General features: G+C 46.8%; 1 protein-coding gene across 7 annotated transcripts in view; it reads right to left on the bottom strand.

The window, feature by feature from the left end:
* Window positions 1-4826: 4826 nt before the first annotated feature.
* YEATS2 (YEATS domain containing 2) overlaps window positions 4827-24927 on the bottom strand; it is a 58405-nt gene continuing 38304 nt past the window's right edge. For 6 of the 7 annotated variants that reach the window (XM_083178261.1, XM_083178262.1, XM_083178265.1 and 3 more), the window contains 8 exons: window positions 24244-24343; window positions 23260-23333; window positions 21503-21585; window positions 20096-20297; window positions 17167-17390; window positions 16856-16930; window positions 16511-16584; window positions 4827-5149 (listed from right to left, as the gene is read on the bottom strand). In XM_083178261.1, coding sequence (XP_083034387.1) covers window positions 5026-5149; window positions 16511-16584; window positions 16856-16930; window positions 17167-17390; window positions 20096-20297; window positions 21503-21585; window positions 23260-23333; window positions 24244-24343 — 956 coding nt within the window. In that variant the 3' untranslated portion in view covers window positions 4827-5025. Of the gene's footprint in view, window positions 5150-16510; window positions 16585-16855; window positions 16931-17166; window positions 17391-18586; window positions 19628-20095; window positions 20298-21502; window positions 21586-23259; window positions 23334-24243; window positions 24344-24927 lie in introns of those variants that run through there. The other variant, XM_083178266.1, reaches the window with a different exon arrangement.

Genomic DNA, 24927 nt, shown 5'->3' with positions numbered 1-24927 from the left:
GGGTCCTGCGTGTAGCTGGAGGAGCCGCTGAGGGAAGGAAGTGGGACTTACCCCCCGTTGCTTGGGAGATCCACTTGTCGAGCTCTGGCCCGAAAAGAACCTCCCCATTGAACGCCAGGGCCTCCACAGCACGCTTGGACTCTGCGTCAGCCTGCCATTGGCGTAACCAGAGAGCTCTGCGAGCTGATATAGATAAGGCCGAAACCTTGGCTGCAACCATGCAGACGTCAGAAGAGGCGTCTATTAGATAATTGGATGCCTCCTGGATCTGTTCAGCCAACTGAACAATAGAAGCAGGGTCAGAGCCCTCACGGACCTCTGTTAGGATCTGAGAAGCCCATACCCCTATGGCTTTATTTACCCAGCACCCGACCTGGGCCGGACGCTGAATAATTCCAGCTGCTGAAAAAATGTTCTTAAGGGTTACCTCCAACTTACGGTCAGAAGTATCCTTAAGAGTGGTTGCACCCGGCACCGGGAGAACCGTCTTTTTGGACAGTCGTGAGACTGAAGAGTCCACTACTGGAGGAATCTCGACCCTCTTTCTACCCTCTGGTGGAAGAGGATAAGCAGCCAGAAACCTCTGAGGTACCTGGAATTTTTTATCAGGATGATTCCAAGCCTGCAATATATGTTCATCCAACTCCTCCGCTGGGGGGAAGGTGGGTGACTGCCTTTGTCTCTTTCCAAAGAAAGAAGGACGAGCAGGAATGTCTGTGTCATCTGACACCTTGCAGGCAACTTTTACCATATGTATAAGGTCCTCCAGACCTGGAGTGGCTGGGACCGGCTCTTGCGCAACTAACGCCTGAGCCTCAGGTTCCACCTCATCATCATCATCATCATAATTATCTGGAAGGGCAAATTCGCCCTCCTCCAGATCAGGCATATCGTCATACTCCCCAGAATCCCCAGAGGGCTGTAATACCCTTTTCCTGAGTAAGGTAGGGGGATTTTGCCTAGAAGATGAAGCAATGGCGCCCTCTGCTGGTGTCAAGGCCTTTGTTAAGCTCTGCACAGCAGAAGTCAAGGAAGCCTGTTGAGTTCTGGAAGTTTCTCTGTCCTTTTGAGCTGCAGAGAGCTCGCAAGCTAAATGAGACATCACATCAGCTAATTGTGATGCCCAAACAGGGGTATGAACGGGGGACTCTGGAGCTGGGGGTAAAGCAGCGCATTTATCACATACAGAGTCTCCCTCCTTAGAAGGTGTAAATTTAACAGCACACTTCTTGCAAGTAACCCTCTTGGAGCTACCCCCTGCCATGGTTCAACAGAACACCCAGCAATCACCACACACTACCAGACTGATCACAGATAGTAGGTATAGGATAGGCAGCAAAATATTATGCTGGAAGGGAGAGACAGTGAAAGTAAAAGAGCTGTCACAGAGCTTTGTACAACGCTATGGCATATACCTAGGAGCGCTATAGCTCTAAGTTTGAGACACAGCCCAAACTGTCTCCACCTAGCTCTAATCCCCACTGTAACTCACAGACCGGATAGAGCGTTCAGCAGGACGGTCACCAGGGGACAGGAATCGCCCAACTGCAGTCAGGATAGATCTGCAGCGCAACTGTGGAGCCTCCAGCAGCGTGTTCAAACGGCGCCAAATGTCCAAGATGGCCGCCGCGACTTGCAGGAACGCTGGGGTATGCCAAGGCCTGCTGGGAAGTACCACGCGGTAACTCCGCCCCCCGCCTGGCAGCTCCGTCACCCATAATGGCGCCAGGTTTAAAAAACCCTCTGCTGCACCGCCGTTTGTGTCCCTGACCTTCCTCTAATAGGAAGGCAGGGTAATACTCACAGTGCTGCGGCCATGCCGTCGGCGGTGGGGCTGGGGGAGGATCGGGTGCACGCTGCGTGAGAGCGGCGCCCGTTACAGCTCCAGAGACGGTGGTCTCTGTCAGCCAGGGAGCCGGGCGCAAACCCTGAAGCAGCAGCCGGCTCCCTCCGGCAGGCTCCCACGTCGCAGGCAGATAGTAGCAGCAACTATCTGCCTGTCCTCAAAGGCAAAACTTGCTGCTTTATGCCCTAATTATCAAAAAGCCCAGGAGATGAGCCAAATGTGACCTGCTCCCTTTTGGGCACGATCTAAGACTGCCTGGGAGGGGAAGTAGAAGGGGAGGAGTTGGTCACACTGATTAATTATTTTAAAGTGCCCATGCTCCCTGTGGTCGCCTTCTATTCCCCAGTGTAACTCCAGTGACACCTAGTGGATGAAGGAGAAAGAGACGTTTATGCTCAACATGTACAAGTATATCAAGGGCCAATATAAAGGAACTGTCACACACCCTCTTTTCTACTAGAAAGGAATCTAGGACACAAGGGCATGAGTATAGATTAGAAGAAAAAAAGATTTCATTCAGCTAGTAGAAAGAATTTTTACGGTCAGAACAGTCAAACTCTGGAACTCTCTTCCCAGAGAGGTGGTAACGGCTGGCTCATTAAATGCGTTCAAGGCAAAGTTGGACAAACATTTACTGAAGAAAAACATCCATGGGTTCAAATAAGAAATATAATTTGTCTGTAAAATACTAGAACCTACCAAATCAGCAATGGATATCTATACCAGGTTGAACTAGATGGACGCAAGTCTTTTTTCAGCCTTACCTACTATGTAACTATGTAGACAAACTGCCCAAGAATTACCGGTGCTCAGCTACATGAACATGACCAATATTTCCCCCATAGTGATCATCAGGTGACAAATGATTAAACTATTCAAAACCCAATGCCATAGTCCTAACATAACATGGTATGGATTTTATTTTATTTACATCCTTTGAAGGATATATATATACATATATACTACTGCTGTGCTGTACTGCCCCCAATGTGTGTTATGGTTTTATTGTTTTGGGAGCCAACAACTACAAGTGTGTATACAAGGGCAGTTCATTGGCCTCATCCTGGAACCCATTGACGGACGCTGGCGTTCAACTGACCTCTCCCTAAGCACACAGGTGTTGTAATGACAGTGGATGTGATAACTGATTACTTCTGAATTGAACTTACGAAGTGGAGTATAATAAATCAATATTGTATTGAGTAACTGTTGTGGTGTTGTATTTGCTGTTACTATATTAGTTCCTTGAAATATAAAAGAACCTTGCCACTGTGGCCACTTTTTTAAATCCCAGCATCCTAGATCATCAGAATTTTCTCACAGAACCCCTACGCCTATATAAATCTAGAGAAAAATCTATCAAATTAAGTATATTGTGATTCTAGGTCATCCTTAGGGTCAGTTATGTGGTGAAGGACAGGATTTGCTTCTGTTTGTTAGGACTGGCAGCCACTAGCACTGGTATGGTCGATTACACTGACCATAAATGATTCGAATTGGTCCTGGACCACCAACTGGGCCACCCCTACAGATGTACTTGTAGTCTTTCAGCTCAAAGTCGCTCAAAGCCGCCCAGTGTGTACGGCCGGGCGATGAGCAGAGATGTGTGCTCCCGCATCACCGCCGGAAAAGCAGTTAATCGGCTGGTATTAGATGAGCAGCATTGTGGACGATTTTACACAGTGCTGCGCTATGCAAAGTTGTCCGCCCCCCCCCCCCCCCGCACTTCTTGTCATTGGTTGGTTGGTTGGTTGGTTACTATATTGCCCAGTACTATTTTGATAATTGCTATTACTAGGTGGCCCATGTGAAAACTTTGCATGTAAATAAAATACAATTCATTTTATAGAGAGGTTGGTGATCTGTAGTAGGATGAAAGAAGAACCCATTAATTTTTAGCCATTTCGAGTAGCCGAGCAAATCTGATCATATAAGGGGTCTACATGGGGAGATGCTGAAGTGTACTGAGCAATGCTAGATCACTCCGAATACTTCAGCAAGATCGCTCAGCACACAGCGATGTGTCAGCGCTGTGTGCTGAGCGATCTGTCAGGGCCAGTGTTCTCCGGTGAGAACACTGCCCCTACCCGATTAATATCCAGCATGCTGGATATTAATTGCCGGGCGATAGCGACAAGCGGGGTCACGCATCACGATGGCCCCTACACACGTAGCAATGTAGGAGTATTTTTTAAGCGATCTGGTGACATGACTTAGAAAATGCCCCTAAATCGTTACTTGTGTAAGACCCATTAGCTGTGGCGTATCGATATCTCCAGGGTCAATTTTAAACAAACAATACAATCTGCAATTCTAAATTAACAATTGATCAGAAGTAAAGAATTTTATATTTAAAACGGTACCTAATGTATAGATTTTGGTTACGTAAGAAAGGAGAAAAGGGGATCCTCACCAACAATCACCTTTTGGAAATAATATATATGATTTATTGTAGTGCAGCTGCGGTACCTCTTTCCGCAGGTTCTCCTATATACGGTCTGTCTCTTCTTCCAATTGCAGAACATTGAAACTCGTCTGTGGGTCTGTTTATCTTTCATTTTTCCCCCATTTGTTGGACCAGATTTGTGTCCCTTAAAAGATACCAACCATGGATAAGCCACGCCTACCCAAACTAAAGTTATGCTGGCATCTATGTACTGGCAAGCACACCTGACTTAATGGGAAAGGCAGAGGTAATAGATGACCAGCCTTAATAGTGGCCATTCTCGCATCTTAGAAAACCTGTGCTCTTCCCTGCCTGGGGTGTCATCCACTGATGCAGTGCTCATTGGTCTGGTCTGCATATCACTACTGAAACACAGACCACATTACTGTAGTGCTTCTAGCACAAAGAGTGACACCCCAGGCAGAAAGAGGACCTGAAAGGGTTTTTAAGAATGCAGAATTGCTAGAATGAACACATGGTTATCCGCTCCATTCATAGAATTGAAATAAGACAAAGAGTTGGCAAAATGGGCCATTTATTATTCTGACTAAAGTGGACGAACATATGTACATACATACACTGAGTTTTAGTACAAATAGAAGACCGCGTGCAGCAGACCAACTAGCACAAGTCAACAAACAGGAAGGAACGTCTCTAGCTACAACAGAGGAGATAGTCACATTCCGATGGTTAGGATGAAGCCTTTTTTTCAAGTTGTAGTGTTTTTTATTTTCTATTTTATGGGCAATTCATCCTCCACATTTACAGCACCCATATGCCTGTTTGTCAGGAAGTCAAACAAAGGAATGTTGCATATCGCCTGATGGATGTTGGCAATGGAGATTTCTCTTGGAGCTCTGTTTGCAGGGAGAAACATAAGTTACTACAATGTAAAATAGTATATATTAAAAGTACAGATCCATTAACCCTTTCAAGTCCAACGTCTAGTCAGGCTCAACAGCCCTAGCGCTAGTAGCAGATTCAATGGTGAGCCACTTTAAAAGAAGAACATTAACATTGTTCAACATTCAATGTAGACCATTTCTGAATAATAAAAAAAACATACAATTAATTGAAACCAGACCGTGTGAACTGTAAAAAAAAAAAAAAGAATTGGGTACTTGTGGATTATCACGGCTCCCACGATGGCCATCGTATGCTGCGCATACGATTTTGCGATGAAAAGCATCCAAATGCATTGGAATTAGTATTAAACATGTTCAATGGCCCCCAAATGGCATTTTTGAGGCTGTACCACCCCCACTATCAACGCGAACCCGAAGCGTGGCGAGCGCAGCGAGTCCGCGAGGGGTGGCGGTACGCGTCCTACGACCTTTTCATACCCCCACTAGCCACGTCGGCGTGGAGCTTAGAATAGAAAGTGTGGCGAGCGCAGCAAGCCACCGGGCCCGAAGCGTGGCGAGCGCAGCGAGCCCCGCGAGGGAACGCGGATACCTTCACAGGTATCCGCGTCCCCTCACGGGCTTCACAGGTGTCCGTGTGCGCTCGCCACGCTTCGGGCTCGGTGGCTCGTTGCGCTCGCCACACTTTCTATTCTCAACTCCACGCCGACGTGGATAGTGGGGGTATGAAAAGGTCATAGGACGCGTACCGCTGCGCTCGCCACGCTTCGGGTTCGCGTTGATAGTGGGGGTGGTACAGCCTCAAAAATGCCATTTGGGGGCCATTGAACATGTTTAATACTAATTCCAATGCATTTGGATGCTTTTCAGTGCAAAATCGTATGCGATCGCATGCGATGCGATTGCATACGATTTTGACAAAAAACAGCGGTACTCTTTACCTAGAACGGCGCCCGTCGCGGGCATCGCGGGTACATTTATGTGCGGCCGCGACGCGACCGACGCGATGCCCGCGATTTCCCATTGAAACCCATGTTAAACATGGAAATCGTGTCGGTCGCGTCGCGGCCGCACATAAATGTACCCGCGATGCCCGCGACGCGATGCTCCCGATTTCCCATAGAAATCAATGTTAAAAGGCGCGATGGACCCGATTTTGCTGTTAAATGGCTCAATCCACCCGATTTGGCCATAGGAATCAATGTTAAATGGGCCACAGAGCCCATTAACCCTTAAATGCCCCCCCAAATTTTTAACGCCACCCCACGATCCACGCCAACCCGAAGCGTGGCGAGCGCAGCGAGCCCGCGAGGGGCGGCGGTACGCGTCCTCCGACCTTTTCATGCCCTACTATCCACTAGGGCGTGGTGTGAGAATATAATAGTGTGGCGAGCGCAGCGAGCCACCGAGCCCGAAGCGTGGCGAGCCCCGCGAGGGGACGCGGATACCTTCACAGGTATGCGCGTCCCTTTGCGGGCTTCACAGGTGTCCGTGGCGACGCGGACACCTGTGAAGCCCGCGAGGGGACGCGTCTACCTGTGAAGGTATCCGCTGCGCTCGCCACGCTTCGGGCTCGGTGGCTCGCTGCGCTCGCCACACTATTATATTCTCACACCACGCCCTAGTGGATAGTAGGGCATGAAAAGGTCGGAGGACGCGTACCGCCGCCCCTCGCGGGCTCGCTGCGCTCGCCACGCTTCGGGTTGGCGTGGATCGTGGGGTGGCGTTAAAAATTTGGGGGGCCATTTAAGGGTTAATTTGGCCTATTTGGCCCCAAATCGGGTCCATTGAGGCATTTAATAGTAAAATCGCGGTCAATCTGCCGTTTTAACATTGTTTCCTATGGGAAAATCGCGGTGATCGCGGTCATCGCGGTCATCGCGGCCATCCCGATTTACCCGCGATGACCGCGATTTTTACCCCCGACGCCCGCGATTTCAATCGCGGGCGCCGTTCTAGGTAAAGAGTACCAAAACAGCAAAAATCACATCGCATGCCACTATATATGGCATGCGATGGGAGCCGTGATAATCCACAAGTACCAAGAATTGGACTGCAAAAGGTTGAAATGTCACTCCCTTTAAGCACTGAAGATTGGAATGTATAGCAACCATGACACTGTCCATCAGATAAGGCAGAAAGGACATACTAATCAGCGGTACTTGTGTATTATCACGGCGCCCGTTACGTAGTTAGCATAGCGTTCCTGTCAGAATCAGCGTAGTGTTCGCGCGGCCAGCATAGTCAGTCAGAAGTAGTGTCGTTTTCCGGCGGCCGCTTAGCATAGTTAGCGTAGTCAGCTTCCCTGTCAGAGGTAGCGAAGTGTTTTGGTCTTGTTATTTCATATTATTGTACTTTAAGTGTTTTTTTTTTTCTTCTTTATTATTAACTAAAATCCAGTTACCTGTTAACACATGTCGTCATTACTGTCTGAGATGCTGGATATGCCAGGTGTGAATGTGTTCCCGAAACACCCCCACTAACCACGCGCGGGAACACGTTACGCGTCCCCCGACCTGTTCATACCCCCACTATCCACATCGGCGTGGAGTTGATTTTATAAAGTGTGGCGAGCACAGCGAGCCACCGAGCCCGTAGCGTGGTCAGCGCAGCGAGCCCCGCGAGGGGCCATGGATTACTTTACATGTATTCCGCGTCCACTCGCCACACTTTATAAAGTCAACTCCATGCCGACGTGGATAGTGGGGCTATGAACAGGTCGGGGGGACGCGTAACGTGAAAAGGAGGCATTTTCCAATATGTAACATGGAGCACTGCCAAAAGTGTGTCTTATGCATACCCCCTTTGTGCATGAGACGCACGTGCTACCGAACCCCCTAACCCTGAAGCGGACACGGCCAGGGTTGCCGTACCCTGCCTCAATAATTACTGAGACACACCTGTGTCTCAGACAGCTAGAGCGCCTCTCCGCTGGAGCCCGCATGATCCTGTCTCTGCCGGCTTCCTCCAGCGCAGGGGATCTGGTGGTTACCGGCGTTGTGCGGGAGACGCTCACTAGGCTTGAGTCACTATGCTAACTACACTAGGCAGCCGTTGGGCTACGCTGACAAAGTAGCTTACCCTACGCTGAAAACGTAGCGTAGCCGTGCTATTACACAAGTACCTAATCAGCTTCTGGATGAGAACTGTAGAGCACATAAAGTTCACATGGAGGTTCACATGTTTTATGTACTGTAGGGCCTTCTAACTGAGATTAACCAGTGCCAGTAGGTGCGCGCCAGTAGTCCCTCCAGCTGTGCACCATTGGCGCACCACTTCTAGGAACCCCCACCCCCCATTATCCCTCCTCTTCTGCCACCCCCCAACATGTCCGTTCCGGCGTACGATTGCCGGAGCTCCCCTGCCGCATCCCCAGCCACCAGCTAAAGCAGTGACGAAGCAGGGTGGCTCGGGAGCGCTCAGGAGTTCATGCGCCCGAGTCCTCCGAGCCTGCCGCCTGTGATTGGCGGCTGGGGCAAGGGCAGGGGCATACAAACGCCGAAGCGGAGGTGGGGGGGGGGGGCTAAGTTGTGTGGTGGGTTTTGCTGGGGTAGGTTTGTCCTGCCCCAGCAAAGCCCACCAGTCAAGGGGTTAACTGGACAATGAAAAGCTGACCTGCCATTAACAGGATAGGCATTGATAGGAGCTAATATATACTATATTAAGAAAAGGGGGAAATGAATATAGAAAAGTGGCGCTGAAAGGAAATACTTTTCTTTTTTTCTCTTCGCTGATTCTTAAATGATATTAGTGATCCTCTCCCATGTCACCGAAAATATTCGTATGAAAAAGATGGGATAACAGAAAGGGGATGTATGACATATATAACGGTATCTTTTGAAGGTTGGGTGCGTACCCGTACTCACGATGTGTTTTGTTCTTTCACTCCCATAAAGGTTTCTTTTTTGTGTTCTCTGTCTGTTTTATGCAAAACTTGTATCCAAGTGCTTCTCTCCAGCCTGCACCTCAGAGACACCTCCTGATGGAAAAAAACACCTTCCTCCTGCCAACGTGTTTCGAGCTGTTGCTCTTTATAAAGCTGCATGCCTTGATAAAGAGCAACAGCTCGAAACGCGTTGGCAGGAGGAAGGTGTTTTTTTCCATCAGGAGGTGTCTCTGAGGTGCAGGCTGGAGAGAAGCACTTGGATACAAGTTTTGCATAAAACAGACAGAGAACACAAAAAAGAAACCTTTATGGGAGTGAAAGAACAAAACACATCGTGAGTACGGGTACGCACCCAACCTTCAAAAGATACCGTTATATAGGTCATACATCCCCTTTCTGTTATCCCATCTTTTTCATACGAATATTTTCGGTGACATGGGAGAGGATCACTAATATCATTTAAGAATCAGCGAAGAAAAAAAAGAGAAAAAAATAAAAAAATAAGTATTTCCTTTCAGCGCCACTTTTCTATATAAATTTCCCCCTTCTTCCAACCTATGATAGGATCAATAGGGATTGATCCCAGGATATCGAGAAAAAGGCAGCAGAACCCAAGGAGCGCCACACTTTTTCCAAACCCAAACCACAAATTTATATTAAGAAAAGGTTTATAGTAGTGATATAATAATAGAGTATTACATGAAGAGGAGTGGATGAGGAAATCTGGGAACCTTAAGGGTAGATGTATGAAGCAGTGAAGACGAGTGGAGAAATGAACCGGCTTCTACGCATCATTTTATGGAATGCACTTAATAAATGATACTTCTAAGTGGATTGGTCTATATAGGCAACTTTTCCAAACTTGGCACTGCTTCATACATATCCAAGATTATTGAAATAATACTGCTACCCTGCCCGAGTGACTGGAACCTGAGTACCACTTGTATATTAGATCAAAGACTTTTTTTCAATTTTGTCATATTCTGCGACTTGTTATTTGGATTGTTCAAACTTTCTATTAACAAAGCTAAAATTGTGTTCTGCATCTCCAGATATAACCTGTGACCCCCCAGGTTTCTCTCGCTTTAGAAAGCCTTTTGTTATTTTCAGAATGGAGCAGTTGAAGGCCTTGCAACAGAAGGAGAGGTATACTGAGAAATCTTTCGATGGGAAAGTTATATATAGGACCTGTCCCATTCTCTCCGAAAACAGACGTGGAAGTGTTTTTGGAACACCTTTTGGCATGAAATACAGGTATACTCTGAAGATACCCCAATTTATTTTATTGAGAATTAGAAGAGGGTGGATTAAACACTTTGGTGAATCCATTTTTGCTTACAAATGGACAGAAGGATGGTGGAGGATGTGGTTCCGGCTCCACATTATTTATACAGACTTGTTTTTGCATTGACACCATGCCTGATGATCTTGCTAACCTAATATTGTTCTGATTTGGATAAATTATTTCATGTATATGTATATCTCATATGGAAAGTACATAAGCTATTGTGCACCCACCGAAGCCACACTCCAAGTCTTTCCCAGTGTGCTTTTGGGTCTTCTTAAGACATTGTTTAATGGAAACTATCCCATGCAATATAACCCTCATGTACTGTATGGATAGTTTTGACAGGACAGGGTCAGTATGCTGAGCTTTGAAAGCTTCCCAACAATAAAGGGATTTTTGTAAGAACTTACCGTTCGAATCCCTTTCTCTGATATGGTCCTGGTGACACAGCTCAACACTGGGATGTAGGAGGGTCCGAAGGAGCCAGGCACCTATCCTAAAGTTTTAGAGGGTAGGCTCCTCCCCTACTGCATCCCTGGACTCTTCAGTTCAATCTTTCAAAGCCACTGGAATACATTACCTCAGTACACACGCCTGCACATATTATATGCACATTTTATAACAGAAACTGTTAACTTTTAACCATTTTAACATGAACATCATGAAACTTCTGGCATACTTACTGAGCGTAAGGGAGGGATCGCTGTGTCACCAGGACCATATCAGAGAAAGGGATTCGAACGGTAAGTTCTTACAAAAATCCCTTTTTCTCTTTCAATGGTCCTGGTGACACAGCTCAACACTGGGACGTTCCAGAGCCGGTCCTTTGGGTGGGTACGCTCAGGTCTGCAGCTCTCAGCACTGCTCGCCCGAATGATGCGTCCTCCGACGCGAACTCATGGAATCTATAGAATTTGGCAAATGTGTGAACAGATGACCAAGTGGCAGCTCTGCAAACCTGCTCAGCTGTGGCCCCATGTCGAACCGCCCAAGAGGTGGCAACTGACCTGGTGGTATGCGCATTTATTTTGGCCGGTACCGGTCTACCCACTTTGGTGTATGCAAAGGCTATCACAGACCGCAACCACCTAGCAATAGTCTGCTTAGATGCAGGCCAACCAATCTTGTGTACGTCATACAATACCAACAATGTGTCAGTCTTCCTGACACTCTTCATTCTGTCCACATATATGCGTAAAGCACGCACAACATCCAAAGTTCTCAACTTGTCCCTTTTCTTAGAACCCTCTGGGGGTTGAAACACAGGTAGAACTATCTCCTGATTTAAATGGAAGGTAGATACCACCTTCGGTAAAAACTGAGGCACTGTTCTCAAAACAGCCCTGTCATCATGAAAAATTAAGAAGGGAGATTTACATGACAAGGCTCCCAACTCTGAAACTCTTTTAGCAGATGCTACTGCTAACAAAAACACTAGCTTCCCCGTGAGAAACTTAAAGTCAGCCGACCTTAAAGGTTCAAATGGTGCCTTCTGAAGGCATTCCAAAACCAGCGATAGATCCCAAGGTGCTACTGGTATGGCTTCAACCTGGATACTCCTTGTAAAAAGGTTTGAATTTCCGGCAAAATGGCTATCTTTTTCTGGAAATAGATGGACAAGGCCGAAACCTGCACCTTCAGTGACTGAAGGCTTAGACCCGATGAAAAACCATCTTGTAAGAATTCCATCATTCTTGATAGCTTAAAATGAGATGTATGAGCCTTTCTTCTCTCACACCATCGAATGTAAGTCTTCCAGACTCTATAATAATTTGCCGAAGATACAGCTTTTCTGGCTTTTATCATCGTCTGTACTACTGCCTCAGAAAACCCTTTCCTTTTCAAAATGGTGGTTTCAATAGCCAGGCCGTCAAAATCAATCGATCGGAATCCAGGTGATTGAATGGGCCTTGTCTTAGAAGGTCTGGTCTCAGAGGTAGACGCCATGAGTCCACAGACAACCTCTGAAGCCTCGAGTACCAGGACCTCCTTGGCCAATCTGGGGCCACTAAGATCACTGGAACCTTCTGCCCCTGTATTTTCTTCAGAAGTCTCGGTAACATTGGTACTGGTGGGAATGCATAAAGGAGATCTCCCTGCCAGTGAATAGTCATGGCATCCACTGCCTCCGCTAGTGGATCCCTCGTTCTGGCATAGAACCTGGGCACTTGACGGTTGACCCTGGATGCCATCAGGTCCACATCCGGAGTTCCCCACATCGAAGTGATCTGGTGAAACACCTGAGGGTGTAAGCTCCATTCCCCTTCCTTGAGCTCCTCCCTGCTCAGGAAGTCGGCTTCTATATTCTCTATTCCTGGAATGAATATAGCCGATACAGCTGGAACATTCTGTTCCGCCCATAGGAAGATTCTGGACACCTCCCACATGGCCAATTTGCTGCGTGTACCTCCCTGGTGATTCAGATACGCCACAGCTGTGGCATTGTCGGTCTGAATCCTCAAAGGGAGGTTCTGTAACCTGTCTCCCGCCAAGGAAATCACTTTCCAGACAGCTCTTAGCTCCAAGATGTTGATTGGTAACGCTGATTCCTCTGCCGTCCACAGGCCCTGAAGCCTGAGATCCAGGACTACTGCCCCCCAGCCCCTGAGACTGGCGTCGGTAGTTACTACCAACCAGTCCCAGGTCTGTAATGACCGACCCCACTGAAGGGAATCTACTTCTGTCCACCATTTCAAGGATTCCCGAGTGTCCGAAGACAGCACTATCATCTCGGATTTCATGGTCAAAGTGTTTCCTGACCAGGCTGACAAAATGTTCCATTGGAACCTCCGAGAGTGGAACCTGGCAAATTGAAGCGTCTCGAATGACGCCACCATTTTCCCCAGGAGCTTGAGGCACCTCCATACTGAAATGCTCTGAGCCCTGAGAATCTCCTGGACTAGGGTGACCAGATCCCTGGCCTTTACCTCCGGGAGGAATACCCGATGAAGATGGGTGTCCAGTATGACTCCCAAGAATTGGAGCCTTTGTGACGGTACCAACTGAGATTTTTGCAAATTTAAAATCCAGCCGTGAGCCTGCAAAAAACTGATGGCCTCTGCCAAGTGACTCTGCAGCATGGCTGCTGACTCTGCTTTGAACAGGAGATCGTCCAAATAGGGTATTACTGTGATTCCCCTGAGCCTCAGCACCGCCGCCATCACTGACATTATCTTTGTGAATACCCTTGGCGCGGTTGCTAGCCCAAAGGGTAACGCCCGGAATTGTAAATGCAGGTCTCCTATGGCAAACCTCAACAAGGTCTGATGCTCTGGGTGTATAGGGACGTGCAAATATGCGTCCTGGACATCCATGGACGCCAAAAATTCTCCCTGGTCCAGACTCAGGAGTACTGACCATAGGGACTCCATTTTGAAATGGTCTACCCATAAATGAACATTTAGAGACTTCAAATTTAGTATTGGTCTGAAAGACCCGTCTGGTTTGGGCACCAGGAACAGCGTGGAGTAAAAGCCTTTCTTCCACTCTGCCCTGGGGACTGGTGTAACCACCCCTTTTTCCAAAAGGGAGTGAGCTGCTCTCACAAGAGCTGTACGAAGCCGTGCCTCCTTTGGTAAGGATGTGGGAATGAACCTCTTCGGAGGCGGCCCTCTGAAAGGGATTTTGTAACCCTGTGTTATAATATTTAACACCCAGGCATCCTGGCCTAGAGAAGCCCAAGCGTCCCTGAAGAGTGTGAGACGCCCCCCCACTTTTGTCACTGTCGGGCGAAGCCCCTGACAGTCATGCAGAGGGTTTATCCTCTCCTTTTGTGGCAGGCTTCTTGTGAAAAGAGCCAAATTTTGACTTTTGTGTCTTGCCTCTAGAGGACTGAAACCTTCCCCTGAAAGACTGTCCTCGAAAGGACGCACCACCTCTAGGGGAGGGCCGAAAGGACGGCTTGAAAGCAGAAAATCTGGACGTCTGCTTTGCTGAGGAGGCCGGCAGGAATGTACTTTTGCCGCCCGTGGCCTGTTTTATAATCTCCTCTAATTCGGTACCAAAGAGTACCTTTCCTTTGAAGGCTAATGTTTCCAGAGCCTTCTTGGACTCATTGTCTGCTTCCCAGGCTTTAAGCCAAAGCACTCTCCTGGCATTAATGGAGACTGTGGACACTCTGGTTGCCATTTTAATAGCTTCCTCCTCTGCTTCCACTGCATATTCTGCAGCTGCCTTAATCTTTTCTGCAAGGAGTAACGCACCAGGGTCAGCCTGCAGCATGGTGCATAATTCACCAGCCCACTCTATCATGGCCTTAGAGACCCAGGCTGAAGCAATAAGGGGCCGTAAGGTAAACCCCACCCCTTCAAAGATAGCCTTGAGGTTTCCCTCCAGCTTTTTATCCACAGAATCTTTAAAAGCTGCACCGCCTTGTACTGGTAATACAGTAGCCTTGGACAACCGTGCCACTGAAACGTCCACCACTGGGACCTTTTCCCAGAGCTCCGCATGAGACTCTGGCATGGGGTACAGATTAAGGAATCGCTTAGGCATCTGAAGCCTCTTATCAGGAGTTTTCCAAGCCCCTTCTAACAATTCCTGTAACCCCTCATCTGAAGGAAAAGTAACAGCCTCCTTACGCTGTCGCTTAAAAACACCTTTAACAGGAGTCTTATCCTCCACAGACAGCTTTAAAGCCTGCTTCACAGCTACAATGAGATCCTCTATACCAGCAGCAGAGTTCTCTTCCAAATCATCACCCTGATCCCAGGGGATGTCAGTATACTCTCCTTCCTCCTCATCTACCACAGTAGTCAAAGCATAAGACCTTCTAGGGGTCCCTGCCACATCATCCATTTTGTCCAGCATTTCACTGAACCTGTTGATCCCCTTAGCAGTATCCTGCATCACCTGAATCAGCGCAGGATCTGCCTGGGTAAGAGGCAAGGAGCCAGACGACTGCTGAGATGATGGCATAGGTCTCTGTGATTCTACCAGCCCATCACTCTGCCTGTCCAAAAGCTGCACCAAAGCGTTAACTGACCTGCCTAGGGCCCTGGCCCACGCAGGTTCCATCTGCTCTGCCCTATGGGGTTCACTGCCCATGGGTCTCACATCAGCGCAAGTAATACATAAGCCCCCCTTGGCCATCTGCTCAGGGACAAACTTTTGTGTGCAAACATTGCACGCGCTCAGTGCACTAAGGGCTCCCTCCCCCAAAACCACAGCCTGATGCTCAGACATGATGCAAGTGATAAATGTATATCTATCAGTATACACAGTGTAAACAATGTACAAGCGTTTATACAGAGGCAATGCACCCAGTCACTTATCTGTCTGTTGGTTTCAACTGCGGGGAAGCGATGCCCAGGAAATCCAAGTCACTCTGCCAGGATCAGTAAGCCAGCTCAGCTCCGCTGCAAGCGTTCTGAAAGGCGCCAAAGTCAGAGTGAAGGAAGAGACCACAGGTCCCTGCTGCTGCGGGGTCCGTGACCTTTTGGCGCCAACCACCCCCAGCAAGCCGCTCCTCAGGTAGGATTTCCTAGTTCCAGTGTCTCCCCCTCAACTGGGGATCACTTGGAACATGCCTGTCACAACGCTGCTGTCCTCTCATCTAGGAGCTCAGCGTGTAAGCTCCGCATAAAATGGCCGCCGCCATCACGGAGCGCCTGTCCCCCATGATCCCCACCTAAATGTGGAGCCGGTTTCAGGGTACTCCGGAGCCCAGGCAGCCTTTTAGAAAAGGCTATAAGCGCTGCACAGGGAGAGCAGACAGTGTCTCCCCTGTGCACAGTGAGCTGACAGGACGCGCTTCTGTCAGCTCCTGCTGCGCTAGCAGTGTGAGGATTCACTATGAGAATCCTCACACTGTGCCTACCTAGCTAGGGTAAAAGTTAATAAAACAATAAAAATCCCCTAACTACTCTAATTCTTCGGCTGCTCCTGCAGCCCTTTAGAATAGCACCCACTCCAGTGGGCACCTAACACGAACTGAAGAGTCCAGGGATGCAGTAGGGGAGGAGCCTACCCTCTAAAACTTTAGGATAGGTGCCTGGCTCCTTCGGACCCTCCTACATCCCAGTGTTGAGCTGTGTCACCAGGACCATTGAAAGAGAAAGGGGTCAAACTCTACGAAACACATGTATGGTTCATGAGACAGGTTACCTAAAAGGCAGCGTAAGCCTACAAGGCTTTGAAATACCATGGGCACAACGCAATTCAATGATAATGATCAACATACCTTTTACGTGACGTCATCTGGTATCCCACAGCTAAAGCGTCTCTCATTAAGTCACTGACAAACTGTTCAGTGGCCTAAAAATAAAGAGCAGAAAACTTGAGCTACAGTCTAATCAGGTGGGAATCGATATTCAAGAGACAAAGATATTAGCATTTTGTTACATGGCCAGACATCTTGGGCTCAAAATAACGGCTGTGCAGGATTTCGTGCAAGTCGGGGACGGATTTTTAAAGTGGCCATCATTTACACAGCAAAAACAACCTGGTTATGCCGTGTAAAGGGTTGCCGCTTTAAAAACCTGCACAGACTCACATGTGCTATTGTACTCACATTTAGCCCCCTTACCTTTAATATCATCTCTTCTACTGGGGAGGCATACACATTTTTCTGAACTTCTATTGGTTGTAAGGAAACTCCTATCTATAGAAAAAAAAAAAGAACACGATTTTAAAACTTCAGCATTTCCATTTAGCAATCACAACTTATTATCTGTAACAATTTATTATTCATGCTGCATATAAATGAATGTTGAATTTGGGGGTGAATCTGTCAGTCCAATTCATAATATCAAAATATCTTGGTACACTGATTTTAATCACACAAATAGCCCATGAAGTTCTAGGTGAACACGTAAAGTAGTCCTGAGGGATCCATACCTCCTGTGCGGTGTCTCTGATGAACTCACAGGACAGATTTGGCGTCAGGTAAAACTTCATGTCTTCGCCTTCTTCACTTTCCTGTTTGATCAGAGGTTTCTGTATTTCAGCTGTGCTCAAGATATCCACGTCCTCGTCCACTTCTTTCTGCTTCTTAAGGATCTTCTCTAATCCCTCCACTTTTCTACAAAGAGCCTCAGGAGTGGAGTAGGAGGGGGGTAAAGCTGGAGAACACATAAAACACATCTTCATGCCCGATCATCATCTAAAACTGTCCACCAAACGGCAAAGCATTGTCATGTAACAAGTTATATTACATTGAAGTCAATAAATGTGGCCACAATAAAAACTATTCCATCTGGAGAGGTTATTCACCGACTGTTGAGAACCGGCACCTGTCTCTAGAGAATAAAGTTGTATAACCCGGATTCGGACTGTGAAGCAATAGATACTAGTGACGAACCACAGTGTACAACTATTAATTTACTAAAGTTTTATCTCTGGATATGATCTGAATTTACAGGAATACATCTGTTGACTCAATCATTTGACCTGCAGGAGTTTTTATAATCTTGGGACTTGATGTTCTTTATCCAGCTTTTTGGTTTCCCGGGTTCAAACTTAAGGCCCCCATACATTAGTCCGACTTGTCCTAGGGACAAGTCGGACCTGATTTCCCCTGCAGCTCCCCGGGAGGGGGACACACGATTAGGCACTTGATGTGCCAAGGTTTGCATATGATAAATCACATGGATTTATCATATGCAGTCCCCGGGGAGCTGCAGGAGGAGGGAGCCGTGCGGGGGACGGCAGCGGGCGGGGGATGCCGGCTAATTGAGAGCCGAGCAGGGAGAGGCAGGAGGAAGCTGTTGCGGTGGGGTGACAGCGGGAGACGAGCAGGGAGAACTTGATGACGCTGGCTGCCAGGCAGCGCCGCAGCGGCGGGAGCCGGGAGGAACAGATAACTTGGAAAAAAAAAACGCCCATAGAGATGACTAGCAAGAGAGGTCTCAGCCAATCAATGGCTTGCTAGTCATCTCTATGGGCATTTTTTTTTCAAGTTATCTGTTCCTCCCGGCTCCCGCCGCTGCGGCGCTGCCCGGCAGCCAGCGTCATGTCATCAAGTTCTCCCTGCTCGCCTCCCGCAGCCCGCTGTCACCCCACCGCAACAGCTTCCTCCAGCCAGGCGCCATATGCAGCCTCCCCCTGCTTGGCTCTCTATAGCCGGCATCCCCCCCCGCTGCTGTCCCCCGCACGGCTCCGGGGCTGGGCTGCACATAATATTTGGCAAATCTTATGTGCAGCCCGTCAGGCCTCTCGACCCGATCCGATGCACACGGGACCGCGCATCGGATCGGAGGGGATGTCTACAAGTGCGATTTGGGCCGATTTCACTGCCCGATTCATCCGAATCGGGTGAAATCGTTCCCATATCGCATAGTGTATGGGGGCCTTTAGTGTTAGGGACCCACTAGAGACGAGGTCACCCAGATGCTGTTTGGTGGGCTGGTAGTTCTTGGCCAATAAATATACCAAGAACCTTAATGTAAGCTGGCAGGGAATACTATAAATTATTAGAGTGTGAATCAGCACTGTATTTATCTTTCAGCACAACCTTATTTTCCTATAAAAGGGGAGAGCCTTGGGATAGACCCATAAGACAGTGCAGCCATTCTTGGCTGGCCTGGCTACTGCCACTCTCTAACAGTGTGACAGAGGCGGACAGCTGAGTGTCCAGGTAGTCACCCAAGTAAGAGAATGTGCGTTCACTATTCAGCAGTTCCAGTGGTACAGCAATGCAGAATCCCTAAGGATCCTTAATGCATAGCTACCGCCAGATTCCAGAGTGGGAGCATTAACCTCCTAAAGTAGTAACATGTAAAATAAATACAAATAAAATCAAAACGAACGTTTAGGCCGGATACACGATGCATTCTCGGCAGTTGCAGAACTTATTAGTGTTGGGTACTAGGCCCAAAACTATGTCTTGGGCTCCCCTCCAAGTTAATAATATGCCTCATGACAAAGGCAATGGGTAACAGCAGGGAGAAAATGATCACAGCGAGTGACAGGGAGAGGGTGACAGCACTTCATGAGAAATTCGCCAGGGAAAGGGGAATATCAATGGGTGGTAAAAAGATCGTGACAGCAGTGAGTAATGCCTGAAAGCAGGTGACAGCAGTGGATGACTGCAGGAAGTCGCTCTGTCAGCGCTGACCGCCCAGTGAAAAAAGAAAACAAAAGCTGGGGATTGCTTGAGGCAATCCTTGGGGAAAAAAATAAATAAATAAAATTGTGCTCCTGCAGGCACCAACAAAAAAACTGATGTCCTCTACATGGAGGCGGGGTTATAAGGGGAGAGGAGTCAGGCATGCTGGGAAGCTCCAAAGCTTCGGAGATTGGTGCCTGATCCTCTGGATCCACCTACAACCCCGATGTCTACCCTGTGGGACCAGGAACCCTGAAAAGGAAAAAAAACACACTGTTTTATGTAAACTAGGGTGCCTTTGCTTCGAACAGTATTTGTTTTAACTGACCTCACAAGCATAAATTTTAAATTTTCTGTAATGTTTGCAAAACTGTTGCATGAACACTGTGTATCATGGAGGGCTAAAACAGGACAGATACAGTCGTCTAGTATCCTACCAAACTTCACAAAAATCTGAGACGGTTGAGTTGAAAAGTTGATTTGGCATTGAACGACCCAATGCAATTGCAGTCTATACACTGAAAGTGGCATCAATACCAACTGTACGATACATGGGAAACAGAAGACATTTAACCTATTCCGATGGTATAATGCTAATAAAGAAATCCACATTTGCTCTGTCAGTAGTTCAGTTCATTATGATTTATGCATTTACTTTTAATACAGCCAGGACACAGAAGTATCACATTCCCATAGAAAGCCCCACTGTACTGTGCTTACCCGCCTCATTGTCTATACGAGTAAGTACGTCTTCAATAGATTCCCGGTCATCGCTGCCACTCTCCGGATCAGGGGGGGTATACCCGTAATTACGGCACCAATGTACAATTTCCTTGGTTTTCAGCTGGGTAATGTTGCTAAATTTGGGCTGTTTCGCTATAATTTCGTGTAGCATTTTCTTCATGGCCACTGCTCGTTGCCACTAAACAATATGTATACAAAGTCAATGGGTGAACAAATGCGTTCATAATCACACTACTTAAAGATGACCTGTAACTACAATATATGCCTATACTATGATCTGTAGCACCTCCCAGCCTATTGTAGGGGTTCCCAAACTCGGTCCTCAGGGAACACTAGCAGTCCAGGTGGCAAAGCTATCCATGGCTTAGCACGGATGATTAATGTATAAATAGTGAGGTCCTAATGAAGTCATCTGTGGCCAAGCATGGATATACTCAGTGCTCCTTGAGGGCCGCGTGTGGAAGCCACTGGCACAGCACATACACCTCTTTCCTCTGTAGACAACACTTCAGAGAATAGAACGCTTTGGAATTGCAGGAATAAGTTCATTAATTAATTGTAACCTTTACATTTTTAAATGTCATATATTGCTCACTTATGACTTATATAGTGACAGCGGTGTACTTATTACACAACATTATGAAGGGCCCATCAATATAGTGTGCAAGGTTCATGGATGCCATTGAGGCAAACTAAGGTTTTCTTAGTCACTTGCAGAGTTGCTAGCACTTCAGTCCAGTGCTGCTGGGTTATGATTTCCCACTCTTCATCCACCTCCCATCCTTTTTCCTCCTCTTATCCCATATTCCTCCTCTTATCCCATATTGATCTTTCGCCACGTCTGACACTTTTCACCTATCCTCCGGCCCATCTTTTTCACATCCCCCCAGCCTCTTTTAACGCCTCATTTTCCCACTATGTCTCACTTCAATCTATCACTCTACTCTGTATCCCTATTTTTTCGCCCATCCTTTGTTGTTATATCCCCACTCTTTCCGGTCATGTCCACTAAGCTGTTGGGTGGGTTTTGTGTGTGGGTGGTGGCGTTAGACATCTTGCTCTTGGGGAGGGGTCCTGTTTGTAGGATAGGGTCTGCTGTGCAGCACATACTTTTGAGCTGTACGATGAGAGCGGCATCTCATCTCACCCAGCAATTGTACTGTGTATGGGCACCTTGAGATTCCAAATTAATGATTAGGAAAAGGTACTTTTATCCAAAGTTGTCCTATAAACCCCTCCTAAAGTGGTAACTTACTAAAATGTTTAAGTTTGGTCTCTTTGAATTATCTCGATTTACAGTGTTTACCACAGTAATCAACAATGTTAGAGCATATTATTTCTTAATCAAAAGGCAAGAAAAATGAGGGGAAGAAGAGAGGGTACCTCTGATGCTCTCCTTTTCCCTATGTTCCAGCTATAATATTGCTCCAGTGAATTTGCACAGAAGGGGTTGCTGCCATCTTCATCTATAGAAAGAAGCCAACACAGACATTTCTCTTATCACACAAACATCCAGTCATAAAACAAACCTGCTAACTGGATAGTGTGCGTACAGTATTGTTAGAAGCCTATAAACTGCTTTGAATGCAAGCAGGAAGTCAGCCTGTGGTATTACCTGAGGGTAACCCCCTCAGTGTGTAACAAACACTCCCATCATCCAATCAGAACTGCACTACTGCTGTACTACTTGCTAGAATGGCCTGATGCATGTCAAGCAGTAAGCTCTTCAGAAGGCAGTGCTTGTGTGTAGTGAGCCCAAGGGCTTTATATACATAAATACCGGAAGTCTTGTGGTACCGTGAACGGAAGGAATTAGTTTTGGTCCACAGCAAGCAGCTGTAGATGTCCAGGGGCTTATACGTATTGACTATGGCAAGTGGCAGATCTTCTGAATCTCCTATTGGCAGTCTGTACTTCTTAAAAACCTAACTTCTGGTTTGGTAGGCGATCTGTGTCCCCTGGAAGCACTTGTGGACTATGAATAGTGTTATTTGGTACACCTCGGTTACAGCCCCCTGTATAAATACAGGTCATCGCTCCGTCACATCGGCACACTTTATCGGGTAGTAGGTACCCTGCTTTTTGACAGGGCTGCTGAGAGTTAGGACTAAATTTACTAAAGTGTGAGTTTTTAGATGTTAGAGATGTTGCTCATAACAACCAATCAGATTTTACGTATAATTTATCCAACACCTTCCAGAACAGGGGTGGCCAAACCGGTCCTCGAGATCTACCAACGGTCCATGTTTTCCAAATCACCTAGCTGGTGCACAGCTGTAGTCATTACTGTCACATGACCAAAATCACCTAGCTGGTGCACAGCTGTAGTCATTACTAACTGTCACATTATCAAACCTGCTGCATTCATTCCTACTATACATCCACAGGTGGCCTGAAAAAAACATAAACTGTTGGTAGATCTTGATGACCGGTTTGGCCAACCCTGTCCTATAAGAGAATAGCTAGAATATGGCTGGTTACTATGGGCAACATCTTTCACTTCTAAAAATACACACTTCTTTAAATGTAGTCTTTACAGTAGGCTCAGGGGACGTTACCATACCTTATCTTATATAAAAGCACTATGCATTCCTTCCCACAGAAGCTGAGGACACCTGCTGAGCCCCTCGAACAAGCCTGTACCTGGGTACTACCCTCCCAAACAACCTGGGTCTTAGATACCAGACCAGTCTAGGCCTCTCCACTTGGGACAATTGTGGACACTGGAGAAGGACTATAGGACTGTGCTATTAGTCAATGCCTTGAAATGTTGATAAAATGGAGAGTGATAAACCACCAACCAATCCGTTCCTAACTGTAATTTTTCAAACCCAGTCTATAACATGGCAGTAAGGAGCTGACTAGCTGTTTTATCACTTTTCAAGCTTAGTAAATCTGGCCCTGTATATGTTGCTGAGCAATTGAGTGTGTCCATTAGAAGAGACAAGGGTATTTATTTTTATTATAAACTGCAAGAGATTTGCTTGAGTCATAATTGGAACTGATACGTTAAAACATTCATCCTATATTCTCAGTGATAGGTCACACATAAGTGGGAACACACATAATAAAAAAAAAAAAAAAAAACTATAATGTAAAATTTATGAATTTTAAAAAACGTCTCATTGTGCGCATCCTACCTCTTTCTCCTATGAGCGGAAACTTCTTTACGGTTGCAGTGAGCAGCTGCTTGAAGCTCTGCAGATGTTCTGTCCTGCAATTATATTCAGGGATGTATTCAACAGACTCTTTTTAGATTTTAAATTGCAAAGTTATTTTGTACGGAGTTTCCAAAAGCTGGTAGTGTAAGAGAACAATGTATTGTGAGATAATCTGCTCACTCGTGGGAAATGTATCAAACCTCCGAAACAGAAGCCAATTCGTTGCTACGGGCAACTTCTCCACTTTTACTAACTGCCATATTATAGCAATAACACTTATGAGCTAAACCCCGGAGGCATTAAAGACTTTGCTCAAGAGCTCACCCTTCTCATCCTACACACTGGGAGATTTGTAGAGCGTTCTGAGCGATGCTAGATCGCCCAGCACACAGCGGTGTCAGCGTTGTGTGCTGAGCGATCTGTCAGGGCCAGTGTTCTCTGGTGGGCATCGCTATCGCCCCCTACACACAGTGTAGGGGTATTTTCTAAGCGATCTAGTTAGGAGGAGGTTTGCTACATCTCTCCACCCTCTATCCTAGACAAGTTATGTACATAAACATGGCATGTTACAGGCACAGCAAGTGCCTTTCCTGGGTAACAATTGCTTAGGTACAACATTACTTAAAAACAAGCAAATCCTTCACTTAAAGACTCACAATTGTTTGTGAGAAAAGTGGTTCTATTTCCCACAGTGTAACAAGCCACTGCCAGGGGCAGCAATTTTCTGACCTGCTCCAATATTAAAGAACCATTCCCATAAGTATACTTCCATTTAAAATATCCACCTTCCCCATGTTCCGAACTCTGGCAGGAGAACAGCGGAGAGATGGAAACCCTACCAGAGATCACTGATCATGTAATGCAAAACGTAATCACTAAAACTCCCCAGTGATTCGCTACCAGTTATTGTTCTATGGGGTGAGGGAATAAGGGGCTGAAGGAGGAATGAACAGAGGTGATTACTTCACAGAGCTGGATTCCAGGTCTAAATTATCCTCCAACTTCACTGATGGAAGAGCAGTGTGGAAAGACAGCGTGCTGCTGGGGTCCGGATCTGCTTTAACTGCAAGACCAAAACAATAGCCAATAGATTAGTTTACAAAATTAAATGTGATTATGGGTTGCAAATTATTTAGGGAGTAGCAGAAGAGCAATAGATTGTACTGTGCAGATACATAACAGCTTCCCCATTGTTTCTGAAACTTCTGACATAACAGTGCAGCCTAAGGCTGTACATACACACACACACAAACAAACGTATTACTATTCCTATGGGGAACTCTTTTGTATAACTTTGGGTCAAACTCTGAAGCAACAACACTGTTATAAGGTAAAGCTAACAGGCTTTGCTTATGAACCCTAAGGGGGGTATTCAATGCTGATTTGGATTGTCGGATGTCAATATAGTCTGTTTCCGACTTCAATCTTCCAACTGTCGGAAATGTTACAACATCGTAACGACCGTGGATTGACGAAAACAGCTGCACATTCTTCAATCCAGTGGCTGTTTTCCACAATGCACATGCTACTTTTAAAATCTAATCTGCATGCCTCGATGCGGTCAGAAACGGCCGCATTGAATAGATGTGTCGGAACCATCAGCACACATGGACTAATCCCCTATGGCTCTATGTAACACTCCATGCC

The sequence above is a fragment of the Crinia signifera genome, chromosome 3, assembly GCF_055691185.1.
Source record: "Crinia signifera chromosome 3, ASM5569118v1, whole genome shotgun sequence".
Classification (NCBI taxonomy): Eukaryota; Metazoa; Chordata; class Amphibia; order Anura; family Myobatrachidae; genus Crinia; species Crinia signifera.
This window is presented reverse-complemented; position numbering and strand designations above follow the sequence as displayed.